This window comes from Neofelis nebulosa, chromosome 18 (genome assembly GCF_028018385.1).
Source record: "Neofelis nebulosa isolate mNeoNeb1 chromosome 18, mNeoNeb1.pri, whole genome shotgun sequence".
NCBI classification, from domain to species: Eukaryota; Metazoa; Chordata; class Mammalia; order Carnivora; family Felidae; genus Neofelis; species Neofelis nebulosa.
The window spans coordinates 42,823,057-42,838,444 of NC_080799.1; the positions used below are offsets into that span (position 1 = coordinate 42,823,057).

At 59.5% G+C, this 15,388-nt stretch overlaps 2 protein-coding genes across 6 annotated transcripts; one reads left to right on the forward strand and one right to left on the reverse strand.

The window, feature by feature from the left end:
- The first annotated feature begins 5 nt into the window (after window positions 1–5).
- CLDN6 (claudin 6) lies at window positions 6–3,634 on the forward strand. 5 transcript variants are annotated; one of them, XM_058712166.1, is made up of 3 exons: window positions 748–2,097; window positions 2,336–2,490; window positions 2,584–3,634. In XM_058712166.1, exons 1-3 carry the CDS (start codon window positions 2,034–2,036, stop codon window positions 3,022–3,024), a joined length of 660 nt encoding a protein of 219 aa, XP_058568149.1. In that variant the 5' UTR covers window positions 748–2,033; the 3' UTR covers window positions 3,025–3,634. The 5 variants fall into 5 exon arrangements, with proteins under 5 accessions (XP_058568148.1, XP_058568149.1, XP_058568150.1 ...); XM_058712167.1 differs by having other exon boundaries at window positions 2,336–2,451; XM_058712163.1 differs by having other exon boundaries at window positions 748–1,273; window positions 1,912–2,097; window positions 2,336–3,634.
- Window positions 3,635–3,865: 231 nt separating this feature from the next.
- CLDN9 (claudin 9) lies at window positions 3,866–8,658 on the reverse strand. Its single transcript, XM_058712168.1, has 2 exons — window positions 4,437–8,658; window positions 3,866–4,155 (listed from the first exon to the last, which is right to left on the reverse strand). Exons 1-2 carry the CDS (start codon window positions 5,053–5,055, stop codon window positions 4,034–4,036), a joined length of 741 nt encoding a protein of 246 aa, XP_058568151.1. The 5' UTR covers window positions 5,056–8,658; the 3' UTR covers window positions 3,866–4,033.
- Between the last annotated feature and the right edge of the window lie 6,730 nt (window positions 8,659–15,388).

Below are 15,388 nucleotides of genomic sequence, written 5' to 3' on the forward strand. Positions count from 1 at the left end.
CTGGACGCCCCGCCCCGCCCGGCCCGCTGAGGTCAGTCATTCGCTCAACAAACACCGCCTCCTGGCGCGAGCGGCTGGGACCCCCGCAGGGACGCAGCCCTGGCCCTGCCCTCTGGAAGCTGGAGTCGGGGAGACGTGTGCTGGCGGAATCGGACACGGAACAGCCCACCGCAGAGACACCTGCGGCTTTCCTGAGGTCCCCAGGGTATAATAACAACAGAACAATAACAACAACAAAATAATGATAATAATATGTCTTTAGTTTCTACCTTAGGACATAGTTACACAATAAAACGTGGGCTTCTTGCCTCCTTTTGGCCGAGTAGGAACCTGGAGCTTGGGAAGGTTAGGTGAGTTGCCGAGGTCACAGCGCTAGTAAGTAGCGGAGCCAAGAGCCACGCTCCGTTTGGCCCCACGCTGTGCCCCGACCCGCTGCGGGCCCGACGTTCGCCAGCCGAGGTCCCCGCACCCCGGGCCAGATGCGGGCGCAGCGGCCCCCGGCTCGAGCGACCCCAACTGACGAAGCTGGGATTCGCGCGCCCGCGGAGGTCCGGAATGGGGTCTCTGCCCCTCCCCGGGGCGGTGGTCCGGTGACGTCACTGCCCCTTTAAGACCCCCGCCTCCGCCCCCATCCGCACACTCGGCGGTTCCTACGAATCCCAGTGGGCTTCTTCGCAGGTGAACCTGGGGGAACGTGCGCGCGTTGGAGGGGAAGAGGCAGACTCCTCGAGGAGTGGGGTGCAGACGGCGTGGGTGGGGGTGCGTGTAGAGAACCTGGGCTGATCTGGCTGCGGCCACCGGGGCACAGCTCCTGGCCGGGGATCTGCACCGAAGCCGCAGAGATCAGGTCCCTCTGCAGCCGCGGGAGGGTTAAACGCCCCTCCCCCTCCCCCGGGACAAAGGCACCGAAACCCGGGCGCCCCTCCCCCACCTGCTCTGCTCCCTGGGGCGGGGCTCCCCTCCCCTCCCCCTCACCTACCGGAACCGACCCTGCTGCTCCCGCCGCCATTAAACCCTCCCCGCAGAGCGCCTCCCGGGCTGGGACCTGGCGACCCTTCCTCGGGCAGGACTCAGGAGGGAACTAGGGGTCGAGAGCGGGAGTGGGCGCCCTCGGACCAAGCCGAGCCCGCAGTGTGCGGAAAGAGAAGGGGTCGAGGGCAGAGGTAGGGTCTCGGAGGGGAGAGATGCCGGGTGCCTGGGCCGGCGTGGCCCCTGCGCTAACCGGGCCAGAGGCCTGGAGGACTGACAGCCGGTTTGGGAAGAGCGCGGCCAGGTATGGCTGGGCGTGGGCGATGCAAATGAGGAGTGGACGGTCTGTCTGTCTGTCCTTTGGCCACACTGCTGGGGCCGGTGCTCAGTTCAGCTCCAAACCGTGCGCGGGAACTTTGGGTAACGGAGAGCCAGAACAGGACCCTGAACAGAACTGATCCCCCAGCCAGCCACAACACCAAGTGGGATGCGAGGGGGGGCCAGGGCTGCGGCGGAGGAGCTGGTTCACTGGGCAGACTCCAAGGGTTTCAGGTCGTTTTAGGGAAGTTGAGTCCTTAGAGGATGGCATTTGGGGCAAGAACGCACAACAGAATGTCCCCCACCTTGGAGGTATGCTCACGGAACCCCTAGGGGAGGGCGGAAGAGCCGGGCCCAGGGCGCAACCGGTAGCCCTGGGGAAGAAGCGCTTTTGGGTGAGAGGGTGGTATTTGTGGTTTTCACTGCTCCTGCCCCTCTGGGGTTTGACTGAGGCTGGACTGGGCCAACAGGGCCAGGCAAGGCCGGGGAAGGTGGGTCACCTGAGACACAAACAAGACCACCTGCCTGGGGGGATGGAACCGGGCTGGGGTGAGGAGTTTGTACACTGCTACTGGGTGGTTGGGAGGCAGCTTGGATCTCTAATCGTGATGTTGAAACTGACAGGTTTTGAGCCTGAAACTCATGGCTAGCACCAACCGACCATCTGTGTGCCCTAAGGAAACGCCTGGAAATTGCTATCTGATAAAATGTAGGAAAAGTGGCTGGGGCCATGGACTAGCATTGGTATGGGCTTTGTGTCTCATTTGCCCTCGAGACAGCCAGGACTGGGTTGCTTACTTTTTCGCTCTTGTAAGTCAACGGCAATCCCAAAGCCGGCGGGAGGTGGGGGGAACCGATGCTAAAGCATTAAGTGTTCGTTTTGGCCACGAGAAAATGAGGCTCAGAGAGTGTGCTTTGCCCCTGGTGTACTGATTCCCAGCGTTTGTGTTCCCGGAGGCCACGGCATGTGGCATGAAGAGTTAGCACGGGAACAAAGGGTCTGGACCTGCCTGTCCTAACAGCAGTCTCCTTGCGTCCCCCAACGTAGCTCCTCTCAGCCTCAACCTCGCCATGGCTTCCGCTGGCCTGCAAATCCTGGGGATCATCCTGACGCTGCTCGGCTGGGTGAACGCCCTGGTGTCCTGTGCCCTGCCCCTGTGGAAGGTGACCGCCTTCATCGGCAACAGCATCGTGGTGGCCCAGGTGGTGTGGGAGGGGCTGTGGATGTCCTGCGTGGTGCAGAGCACGGGCCAGATGCAGTGCAAGGTGTATGACTCCCTGCTGGCGCTGCCCCAGGACCTGCAGGCCGCCCGCGCCCTCTGCGTCGTCGCCCTCCTGTTGGCTCTGCTCGGGCTGCTGGTCTACCTCGCGGGAGCCAAGTGTACCACCTGCGTGGAGGACAAGGACTCCAAGGCCCGTCTGGTGCTTGTCTCTGGGATCATCTTTGTCATCTCGGGTGTCCTGACCCTTATCCCTGTCTGCTGGACCGCCCACACCATCATCCGGGACTTCTACAACCCTTTGGTGGCCGAGGCCCAAAAGCGGGAGCTGGGGGCCTCCCTCTACCTGGGCTGGGCAGCCTCTGGTCTTTTATTGCTGGGGGGGGGGCTGCTGTGCTGCACATGCCCCTCGGGGGGGGCCCGGGGCTCAAACCATTACATGGCCCGATACTCCGCCTCTGCCGCACATGGCACCTCTCAGGGTCCCTCCGAATACCCCGCTAAGAATTATGTCTAATTCCGGTAGGGGAGCGGGGACTCCCTTGACAGCGGAGTCTAACTTCCTGAGCCGGAGACGTGGAGATGGTGATCCAGGCAGCTTTGGGTGGTTTTTTATCTTTTTTTGGGGGGAGGGGCGGGAGGAGCGGGGGGAGTGGTATTTTTAAAATTCAGTTGGTAACCCAAGAAACTCAGCATCTCTCTTGGGCTCTGCTGCTGGTGCGTCTCACCTTTGGATGATGGAGCCAAGGAGGTGATGCTTCACAGTTTCTGGATCTTTCTCCACCCCGGACATCCCCATCTCGGAGGCCAACCCGCAGCCCCTGGCCAGCGTGAAGGCTGCCTGCTGTTCAGATGCTTGCAGCCTGTCCCCAAGAGTCCCTCCTTAGTGGTGGGTCCTCTGAACCCCCAGGGGCTCCTGAGCCTCAGGTGGCCCGCCCTTAGAAGAGCGGGCGGTTTAAGTTACCAAAGAACCACCCACCTCCAAGTGTTCCGACCTCTGACCTCTGGCTCCTCTACCCTGAGTCCTGCCCCAGCTGTGCCCTAGACCACCTCCCGCGCCCCCCTCTGGCTCACCTTCAGCCCCTGCACGCTTCTGTCACGCCCCCCCCCCACCCCCCACAGTTTTTGTTAAATAAAGCTCGTCTTATTTTGTCGCTTGCCTTGGGTGTTGCTGGGGGGCTGTTGAGAGCCAGCCCGGCAGGGGGAGAAGGTGGGTGCAAGTGGCTCATCTTTCTCACCCTCACACCTCGAGTGGTGAGTGAAGGTGCCCACGGGACACGTCCTGGAGCGGGCCTTGGACTGACAGTCCCAGGAAAGGCCACCCGGTCTTCCCTGCCTGATCACAGATCAGAAGAATCCAAGGTACAAATGCTGTTTATTCCCTACTGGCAGGGGGGAGTAGAGGGTGGGGTGAGGGGCTGGGCCTCTGGGCCTGAACTTCTGAGTACAGGTGGTGGCCAGTTGGCGGGGACCCGCTCCAGGGCAGGGATCCCCTCCTCATTTTGGAACCAAGGAGCTGCTGCCCTTCAGGTGAGGGGCAGGCTCCTAGGGGCAGGGGTGGCCTCAGGAAGACAAGTGCTAGCCGGAGTCCTGGACCAGAAGAAAGCAGATTGTGGTGGGAGGTGGGGGCAGGCCAGCGTCGCTCTGCCTGGGTGGAGGAAACAAGAATGTGTGGGCCCCCCACCCCCCGGCCCCCGCAGAAGGGTCTGGACTCTTCCGGGCCAGCTGGCCACACCTCTGGAGCCAGGCCTGACTGGAGCTTCTGGAAAGCGGGTTTCGCCAAGGGAAGGGGTTGATGTCGCTGGGGAGTGGGGGGGGAGGGCAAGGGTTGCCACAGGGCATCTGGCACCAGGTCAGGGCTCTGAGCAGCGGGCTTCCGGGGACGCTCTCCGCCTCATACGTAGTCCCTCTTGTCCAGCCCGGACGCACCTGAGCGGGAGGGGATGGAGTAGCCCAGCCTGGGTCCTCGGGGCCGGTCGATCTGGGGTGGGGGGCACGTGCAGCAGAGGAGCCCCCCGCCCAGCATGAGCAGAGCGGCGGCGGCCCAGCCCACGTAGAGAGAGGCCCCCAGCTCCCGCTTGAGGGCCTCGGCCACCAGGGGGTTGTAGAAGTCCTGGATGATGGCGTGCGCGGTCCAGCAGACCGGGATGAGCACCAGGATGCCCGAGAGGAGGAGGAGGACCCCTGCGGTGAGCACGATGCGGGCCTTGGCACCTTCGTCCTCCACGCAGGTGGTGCACTGGGCCCCCGTGATGGCCACCAGCAGCCCGAGCAGAGCCAACAGGAGGGCGATGACGCAGAGGGCGCGGGCGGCCTGCAGGTCCTGGGGCAGCGCCAGCAGGGAGTCATACACCTTGCACTGCATCTGGCCCGTGCTCTGCACCACGCAGGACATCCACAGCCCCTCCCACACCACCTGGGCCACCACGATGCTGTTGCCGATGAAGGCGGTCACCTTCCACAGGGGCAGGGCACAGGACACCAGGGTGCCCAGCCAGCCCAGCACGGACAGGGTCATGCCCAGGAGTTCAAGGCCGGCTGACGCCATCTGTCCCCTCAGGTCTTCTTAACCCTAGACGGCCCGCTTGACTCACAGGGGTACGTCAGGGGCCGCCGGGTGGGGGTCTCGGTGCCCAGAACGTGGGGAAGTCTGTGTCCTCGGCCAGGACCGTCCTCACATCTGTGGGCCTCTTGCAAAGCACCTCTCTGACCCCCCACACGCACAAGTCGATCTCACAGTCTCACAGTCCCGCTCAGCGGAGTAGCGGTGTCCCTTCGAGGGGCCCGTTGCCCATCAGATGCCCGGTGGACGCTGCTCCTGCCACCCTGCAGGCACTCACGTCCTGGCGTCCCAGCTGCCGCCCGTCTGACCCAGCTTGCACAGACCCTCCTGACCCACCTTCGGGCTGAAGACAGCCTTGTCCCTCCGGCAGGCATAGGTTCACGCCGAGCAGCACACCCGCTGTGGGTGTCACCTGGGGACTCGGGCCGGCTCCCAGACGCAGGAGGGGTTTTGAGGCCGAGGCAGGGGAGGGGCAGCAAAGCTGAGAGCGGTGAAGCCTGAGCTACAGGGAGAAGGCGGTGGGGGTGGGGTGGGGAGCCTGGGAGGCGGGACGGAGACCGGGAGCGGGGGAGGAAAGAACATCCGGGCCGGTGGGAACACAGGGACAAAGGAAAGGGGAGACTGAGGACCAGCTGGGGAGTAAGGATTGGGGGGGGGGGTCATAAAAGTAACAGGCTCTGCACTGAGAAGTGGAGGCTCGGTGGCCTTCCTGAGCCGCCTCCTACTCCTCCCCCAGCCACCCCTTCTTGTCGTCTTTGCTCCCTGCGACCCCGTTTCACTCTACGTTGCAAACACGCCCAGATCCCCCAGTATCGCACACCCCCCGCCCGTCCCCCTGCCCGCCGGGGACTCTCAGGAATCCGATCCGTCTCCAGTCTCAGCCCAGTGGCCCTGGCTGCTCCCAAGGGAGGGGCCCCGCCCGCACTGTTCCCCCGGCAACAGGTGCCGGTGCCCAGCTCAGGTGGCATCGCCCAGGCAACGGCCTAGAAACCCCCCCCCCACTTCAACCTCAGCTCAGGTGTGCCCTTCCCACCCCCACACTGAAACTGAGGGCTCGGCCGAGCTGCTGAAGGTCTCTAGTGGCAAAGGATGAAGGCGCTGTTGTGGCAGTTGGGGAGGGGCATGCAGGGGTCTGTGGGGTGAAGGGGGATGAGTAGTGGAGACAGGAGCCCAGGATGGGGGTGAAGCCCCAGGACCCCACTCTTTCCTGTGAGGAGCAAGTGATCACTCTGTCAGAGACACCACGGAGGAGGGCGAGGGGTGAGCCTGCTCACCACCTCCAGGAACAACGACCCGTCCTGAAGACCTCCTCGGTGCCTGTGACTCCTCTCGTGGGGGGCAGCCTGGGAGTCAGACTACAGCTCAAATCCTGCCCCCAACTAGGGATAGATTACGGAAGGCCAAGGTCCTTAACCTCCTTAGGACAAAGACCCCTGTGAGAAACCTCGTGGGACCCACAAACATGAGCCCCTCGTTTTGGGGGGGTGGTCATGAACTCCCTCAAGCCTCTTCCTGGCTGCTAGGAACTGAGGGAAGAGGAACAGGGGTGGGGAGCCTTCCTTCATACCGTTTCCTGGGGGGCTGGGAGGACTCTCCAAGGCAGGGCTGGGCCCTCACCTGGGAGGGCCTCTCACCTCCACACCTCCTCCTGAGGGCCTTGGCCCGTCTGCCCCACGGGGAGGCACCCGTTGACTGCCCGCGGAGGCCGGGAGGGGGGTGCTGGGACCAGGCCGGATCTAGCAGGGCCAATGCGGGGGGGGGGGGGGCGCAGGTCTGCGAGGCCCCCACATACACCTGGGGGTGGCACGCACTGGGTGCCTCTTCACCTGTTCAGTGGGACTTCGTTTACAAAGGATTTTAACTTCGAGCGGGTGCACTGCTTCTGGGGATGGGTTTTAGCATTTTTTAGAAGTTTATACTTTCATCAGATCTGCAAAAGGCTCAGTGACGAAAAAAAGCTTGAGAGCCCCTCCCTCTAAAACAGAGACTGAAAGGGGCACCTGGGTGGCTCAGTCACTTAAGCATCTGACTTCGGCTCAGGTCGTGATCTTGAGGTTTGTGGGTTCAAGCCCAGGGTCGGGCTCTGTGCTGACAGCTCAGAGCCTGGAGCCTGCTTCGGATTCTGTGTCTCTCCTTCTCTCTGCCCCTCCCCCACTCATGCTCTGTCTCTCCCTCTGTCAAAAATAAATAAACATTAATAAAATGGAGACTGAGGCCAGCGCCGATAAGTGGGTCGATGAGTGGGTCTGAAAGGTAGACGCTGGTGGCTAGAGTTTCCTCCACACCCTTCCCTCCCCACAGGTTCAGCTTTTCAGCTGGCTGGGGGGGGAGGGGTGCTCCTCCCTTGTGAGGGGCCGACTTGGTGGCCGGGTGGACATGGTGGGCAGTGGGGGGGGGGCAGTGGTCAGAGCCCCCTGCAGGCTGTGATGGGCCTGGGGAATCGTGGGGTTTGTCCAGCTAATCCAGCCCTGGGGCCCTAGATTTCACAGGGTGGGCGGGGAGGGGTGACTGGTAAGAAGGGGAGGGGAGGGGTGGCTGAGAAGGACAAATAGAGGCAGGCATTCAGGGCCCAAGGAATCCAGCCACACAGGTTCCAGCAGGTGTCAGGAGGCAGCAGCAAGCCCAGGTATCGGAGGGGCCCGGCAACCCTCCCGCAGTGCCTGCGTCCTGGGCAGCCTGGCCGGGGGTCTTTCCCGTCCCTGGGCGCAGAGACAGCCTCGGCACAGTGGGACCCACCCAGCCCGGTTTGCCCGAGGGCCTGCAGTTGGGCCCGGCCGCAAGGACCCCCCAGTTTCACAGGCAGCTTTAAACCCCTGATGTTGTCACAGGGCCGGTGCGGGGGGGGGGGGGGGGAGCGCTGCACACACATCGTGCCCAGAGATGGCACTGAGGACCCTAATTGTTTTAGATCCCAATTCTTCTTGGGCTTGACACATCAACACTCAAGCACAAAGACCCACACACACACGGGAGGTGAGTGCTCAGAGGCTGAAGACACCCCCAGACCAATCGGAACCAGACCCGTGGTGGGGGGCCCAGGGAAGCTTCAGCTTCCTCCCACCTAATAAGTCTACTCTTTCCCCCCTTTGAGAAGACAACGCACCTCCCCCCCCCCCAAGGCCTTCGGGGAGGTTAAAAGTGGGACGATCTGTCCGAGAGCAGGGAGGGGCCGAGAGGACGCCGGAGGTGGTCAGGGGAACCGCCCGCAGGAGGGGTGGGCAGCAAGGACGATGCCGGGGAGACCCCGGAAGGCGCTTTCCACCCTCAGCCCTCACTCAGGCCGGGTCTTGGGTCCCCAGGTCCACCCGGACTTGGTTGGATCCGAGAACCAAAGGGTTAAAGTTGGGGCCCAGCGGGGACTGTAGCTGGGGCCGGAATGTCATTGATATGGAGAGGTGGGGACTCCCTCGGCGCGGGTACCATCTCAAAGGCACTTCATCACCTCCACTGGAATCTCCACCCCCACTGCCTCCGCCGGGGAAAGAGGTGGGGGAGGGAAAACTGCCGCAATATACTACTGTGGAGGGAAACTGAGGCACGGGCGTGTGTGACCTGCCCCACTTGCTGCTCCAGTGGGTGGCAGAACTGGACCCTATCTGGGGGACCCTCTCCGGAGGGCAGCGGGCAGGGCCGCTCAGGGGGGCGGGAGACGCGGCTGGCTTAGAGGGGGGAAGGGCGGGGGCGGGCTAGCTTCAACCCTCACCTCCACCAGGCTTTTGGAGGAAAGTGCGGCCCGAAGACAAAGACGGGAACGAAAGGTCAGAGGGCCATCATGGGGCCAAGGAGAGCATGGGGGTGGGCACGGGGGCTGTACGGCCCAAGGGCAGCATCAGCCTCTGCTTCCGAGGGGCCCAAGGCCCCAGACTTTGTTAGGAGAAAGGCCAGATCCGCTGGCCGCTGAACCAAAAACGGGCACATGAAGCCCGAGGTCGCATATCCGTTCTTGCTGGGTTACTACCCCCATTTTACAGACCCAGAAACAAGGTGGGGGAATGGGGGGGGCAATGAGAACTTGGCCACATGTACTCGTGAGAAACAGGACAAGCCTGAAGGCGTCCAGACCCTGTCCCAGAGCACAGTGCGGGTATGGGGGGGGGGGGGGGGCCGGCGCTGAGCCAGGCCTCCCGGTGGCAGCACAGCAACCCGCATGCACCACCCCACCCACACCCTGCCGAGGTCCTCCCCTGCCTCCCCTCCCTTTCCCCGCTCCGGCAGGCACCCTGCGCCGGGAAGTCTCTGCAGAGAACCGCACCTGGATCTGGTTACACCGGGAGCCACCGTCCACCCTGGGCGGCACCTTCACCGCGTCTGTCCCCGCCACAGAAGGCACCAGTTGTTCACCACCTGCTGTGGGCAGCTTAACGGAGCCAGGGCAGACCTCGATGGGCAAGTCACAACTGCAGTGATCTCCGGGGGGGCCTCCCGGCTGTAAAACGAAGGGAGACGCCTGCCTTGCCCGCCCCCAGGGTCACTACAAGAATTTGCCCAGGCAGCGAGCACCCCACACACCTTGGGGACCACTGTAGGTACCGACTTGGGACTATTTTGTTCACAGCATCATGCCGGTTTCCCTTGTAAACCTGGTCAGACGCCATGGATTGGGTAGCAATTAACTTTATTTCTGTCGTAACCGTCATTCTTCAAATAGCAGTCTTTATCTGTCTGGAGTTTAGAGGTGAGGGGGTTGCCCCTCACCTCACTGCTGTGTTCTTACAAAGAGTGGACATTCAGTCTTGTCCCTCCCATTTGGTCTGATTCTCAGTGGAGAGGAGAAGAGAGCTCCAGGATGTGAAGAGGGTGAAGAGAGCAAACCAGCAGGAATGGGAACACGGCCAGAATTCAAGACAAGGGCAGGGGAGTCATCATGAAGGTACCAGTGACTTTGGCTCCTGCCCAAGGACTCCAAGGGACAGCAAGGTTCAAGCAAGAAATAGGGTTTTAAATAGAGTGATAAAGGAAGCTGGGAAGACGGCTCGGAAGGTGGCCAGAGCCCCCAGCGACAGGACACTACTGGTATAGAATGCATGGTGGCCCCCACACCATGTCCAGGTCTTAAGCCCTGGAACCTCTGAATTTGGCCTTAACTGGAAAAAGGGACTGGGTGGCTTAGTCAGTTAAGTGTCCAACTCTTGATTTTGGTTCTGGTGATGATCTGATCTCACAGTCCTGAGATTGAGCCCTGTGTCATGCTCTGTGCTGACTGCACGGAGCCTGCATGGGATTCTCTCTCTCTCTCTAAATAAATAAATAAGAGAAAAGAAAAAAAGAAAAAGACAAAAGGAAAGGAAAGAAAAGAAAAGGCCTTTGCACCTGTAATTAAATTAAAATAAATTAAAAACTTCAAGATGAGACCATTCTGTATTCAGGATGGGGCCTACATCCAATGACAGGTGTCAAAAGAGGAAAAAGAGGAAGATGTGAGACACAGACACAGGGTAAGGCCATGTGAAGACGGAGGCTGAGGCTGGAGGGATGTGGCCACAAGCTAAGGAACGCCAGGGGCCGCCAGGAGCTTGGAGAGGCAAGGAAGGATCCTCCCCTAGAGCCTTGGGAGGAAGGAGCACAGCCCTGCAATACCCTGATTTGGGGTTTCTGGTAAATCCATTTTATTTTAAGCCATCCAATTTGTGGTGGCTTGCTGAAGCAGTCACAAGCAATTCATATACTGCCTTTTTTGCTAGTGGGTTCCAGGCTCTCAGAGGTCGCCCAAGGTCAGGTTGGCTTCCTGATACCACGCTCGAGTTGCTGTAGAAGAGCCCAATGAGATAGGACATCTGCCTGTTACCTGAGCCCAAGCCACCTGAGTAACAAAGGGAACTTTATTCTGAGTTGTACAGGCTGGGGAGAACCTGGCAGGGTGGGGGTGGAGGGGAAGGCAAGTAAAACGGGGACAGAATAGGGGCTTCCTTTCATGACTCACCTTGGGAGCCTTCCTGTCCCTGGGGATGACCTAGGCCTTGCATGTGAGGCTGCTGCTCCAGGGCCCAGTATCAGTTGTCCATCAGCACCGCTGCTATTCTGGTGCATCCAGACCTGCACAATCCTCGGATCTCTTTCAGTCCAAAGTCTGACTCAAAGGGCGCCTGGGGGGCTCAGTGGGTTAAGCGTCAGACTTCAGCTCAGGTCACGATCCCGTGTTTGGTGAGCTTGAGCCCCGCGAAGGGCTCTGTGCTGACAGCTCAGAGCCTGGAGCCTGCTTCGGCTTCTTTGTTTCCCCCTCTCTCTGCTCCTCCCCTGCTCATGCTCTGTCTCTCAAACATAAATAAACATTAAAAACAAGAAAAGAAAGTTGGACTCAAGGCTTGCAAGGCAGCAAGTTTCCCAGAAGCCATACACATGCAAAGGAACAGGACCTTAGTGACGACATCCAAACCCTTCACTTTATAAGGGAAAATGAAACACCTCGCATACCCAGTCAGAACATTTTGAAGTCTTGTTTTCATTTCCTCAAGCCAAGCGCCGCGTGCCCCCTGTCCCCACCGCCCCGGATAAGCAGCCAACTTATCTGCACAAGGGATGAGTTACATTCTCAAATAACCAGGCAAGAGGCTCGCTGTAGGGCAGTAGGGCAAAACGGAATAAAGACACTATTCTTAAAACGAATTTATTTTTAGACTTGCCCCTTCCACCCCAAAGCTGGGCCTCTCCTCTGACACTGCCTCGCGCTTCCCCAGTCTAGGCTCTCACCTGCGCTTTCTCAATCTGCCAGATGCGAAGGCGGTGAGGGCGCCCAGCCCCGGTGTCCAGGCAGGACGGCCTACTCACCCGCCCGCAGCCCCTCGGGGTCCACGGCCTCGCAAGGGCCAGGCCATCAGCAGGGAGGCGACAGAAAGAGGTACGGCGGCGGCGTCCGCGGCGGCGGCGGCGGCGGCAGCGGCGGAGGGAAGGCGGGCAGCAGCCAGGGGGCGCGGGGCGCGGGCGGCGCCAGCAGGTTGGAGGGCGAAGGCCTCGCGGGCAGCGGCGGCAGCGGTTGCGGGGGCGGCTCGGCGACCAGGGGCGGGCGGCCGCGCGCGCCTACAGGCCCGGGCGTGGCGGCGACGGCGGCCTCGGGCAGCAGCGGCAGCGGCAGGTGCGCGGGCGGCGGCGCGGGCGCCGGTAGGCGCGGCAGGTCCTGCAGCGCGAGCGCGGCGGCGGGCGGCGCGGGCACGCAGGCCTCGGGAGGCAGCTCCGGCAGCGCCAGGTGGGCGCCGGGGCCCCAGGGTGCCAGCGGCTCGGGCCGCAGCGGAAGCGGGGGCAGAGGCGGCAGCTCCGCCAGGGCGAGCGCCGAGGGCGGCGGCGGCGGCGGCGTGGGGCTCAGGCCGGGCGGCAGGCCCGGCAGCGGCGGGTGCGGCAGGGACGGCACGGGCGGCGGGGTCAGCGACGGCGACGTGCGGGACCGGCCCAGCCGCGAGTGGGCGCGGGCACGCACGAGCCGCGGGTTCGAGCGGGAGCGGGGGAGCCGCGCCGCCAGCTTGGCGGTCGCTGCGGCGCAGCGACCTCCTCCCTCCCCTACGGCGGCCACGCACCGCGCGGGGGCCGACCCGGCCAATCACGGGTCAGTGCGCTGGCGGCCTTCGCGTGCGACCCGCCAGGTAGAACGAGCTGCTGTGGCGGCCAATCAGAGGCGGCAGCGCTCCCTGTCAGCCTCTCCTTTCAGCCCTCCCACGGTCTCAACCAATCACGGTGTTCCGCCGTGCCCCTGGCCCCACCCTCTACTAGCCCCGAGACCAGGCGCTGCACACGCGCAGTTGGCGCCCCCACCTGGCCTTAGCGTCGGGTGAGTCGCTGCATTCCCGTGGCGGCCAACGAGGCGATAGGGCGGCCCTCTTGTTCCGGGGTTGCACTTAGCAGTTCCGGAACGAGGCGCGCCTGGACGTGGGTCAAGACCAATGCAGATTTAAATTATCTTAAAGAAAAGAGAATTCAAAACCAAAATTTAGGGGTGGCCTAGTGACTCGGTTGTTTAAGCGGCTCACTCTTGATTTTGGCTCAGGTCGTAATATCCCCCAGTGATGAGATGGGAGTTCTGAGCGGAACTTTGTGCTGAACAAAGCAGCCTGCTTGGGATTCTCTCTGTCAAAATAAATATATTTAATATGCTTAAAAACTTAAAAAAAAAAAACCCCGAAATTTGATGACATGTAGCATTTGCGTTATTGTTAAGATATGAATGACGGGTGGGTGACAATCAGAAATGAAGGGATGGTAACTCTCTTTAAAACTGGAATATAGAAACCTTTATTAAAATATTAGATCATTTCTAGGTGAGAGGTGCCTGGGTGGTTCAGTTGAGTGACTGACTCTTCATTTCGGCTCAGGTCATGATCTTGGCGTCATGGGTCTTCACTGAGCATGGAGCCTGCTTGAGATTCTCTCTCTCTCTCTCTCTCTCTCTCTCTCTCTCTCTCTCTCTCTCTCCCTCCCTCTCCCTCTCTCTCCCTCCCTCTCCCTCTCTCTCCCTCCCTCTCCCTCTCTCTCCCCCCCCTTCCCTCTCTCCCTTCCTCTGTCCCTCGGTTGCTCGAGCTCACTCTCTCAAAATGAAAAAATAAAAGCAAATCATATAGAAAAAAACATTTTGGGGTGCCTGGGTGGCTCAGTCAGATAAGCATCCGACTTCAGCTCAGGTCATGATCTCATGGTTGGTGGGTTTGAGCCCCGCCTCGGGCTCTGTGCTGCTGGCTCAGAGCCAGGAGCCTGCTTGGGATTGTGTCTCCCTCTCTCTCTGTCCTTCCCCCACTTGTGTTCTCCCTCTCTTTCTCTCTAAAAAATAAACATTAAATTTTTTTTTTTTTTTTTTTTTTATTTCTAGGTGAGTTAGGCAGGATATCACTCAAGGACAGTGTGCTGGGCGGGCCCTGTGCCCAGATGTTAGCTTCTAATCCTTTGTTACTGTTAACAAAAAATCAACTGAGTCATTTTGAAGCTCTTAACTGGCTTTAAGCGATTCATGAATTGGATAGCATCCCATCCACCAAGTAGAAGGGAGCTGCAAGGAGTTGGGCAGAATGGAAGGTTTTTACAGGAAGGAGGGTGAGGCAAGAAAGTTTAGCTAAAGAAAAGATTGTGACAGCAAGGTCACCTTCTGTTAGAGGGGAAAGGGGAGGAGGGGGGCCAGAGGAGAATTAGGTAGATTACCTCATATTCCTTCGGGGGGGATGGTGAGGCCCATGTGACATTACCCCAGTAGTGCGGACTAGAAAATCCCTGACCAGTTAAGACTACGTTTCCCGGAGGGAGGTTGGAACTGCAGTTAGTAAGGTAGGTAAGGTACTAAGCTCCCCTCTGGGGACTTGGCCTAAGTGGCTCCATCTTTAGCTTGTGCTTTCCTAACATCAGTAAAAAGATGTGATTTAGTGTATACCTTGGGGCAGAGAAAGATGAGACTATTTGGATATTTTATTTTGGTGTTTGAGAGAGAAAGCATGAGCAGGGGAAGGGCAGAGAGAGAGGGAGAGGGGAGAGAGGGAACCCTAGGCAGTCTCTATGCTGTCAGCTTGGAGCCCGATGTAGGGCTCGAACTCACCAGCTGTGGGGTTATGACCTGAAGTCGGACGCTTAACCCACTGAGACACCTAGTTGGATATTTTTTTTAAATGAGTAGTTCTGTGAAAAAGGAAAAACCTAGGACTCCCAAAGAGAGCAACTCAAATGAGGTTGGCTAAGAAAAATCAGGCTGGAATTCTGATGTTCATAGAATTTCCTAAAAGTTGATCAACCTTAAGCCTTATTTGGATTACTGTGAGGGTCGCCAGAGGTGTGGGCTTGGAAGGGCAAAAGGCCATAAGCCAGAGGCTCAGAGAGATGGTTCTGGCACGCGCCTGCCTCTGAGTAGGAGCTCGGAACAGCGGGTCAGTCCCCACTTGTGCCACCTCCATGCTGGCATGCTGAAGCCGGGCAAAAGACTACTGGGTGTCCACATTTCTGTGCAAGAAGATCTGTACTCGTGGGGTAAGAAAAACAGGCAGTCCTGTTTAATCCAGTATAATACTGATACTGGGTCAGTAACTGGCTTTTTAAGATGTTTGAAAGCGTTCGGGAATCGGAGATGGTAAATGTCTGATTTCTTCGTTTCCAAGAGCCCTTTAAGTACTCAGAAAGAACTTAGTGGTTGGATTTTGTAGATCAAGGAGCTTATGTGTGTAATTGAAGTGTATAAGGGAATTGAGGTCATCAGGTTTGGAAGGCATGCTAAATCTTCAGGGAGAAGTCAGATCTGGCAAATTCATAATCTAATAATTATTAGATATATAATAATATAATTATTGCATCATTCATCCAAGAATGTGGGAGTGAGTTTTACATCCAAATTATAAAGTTAATTAGCACAATACCATTGGAA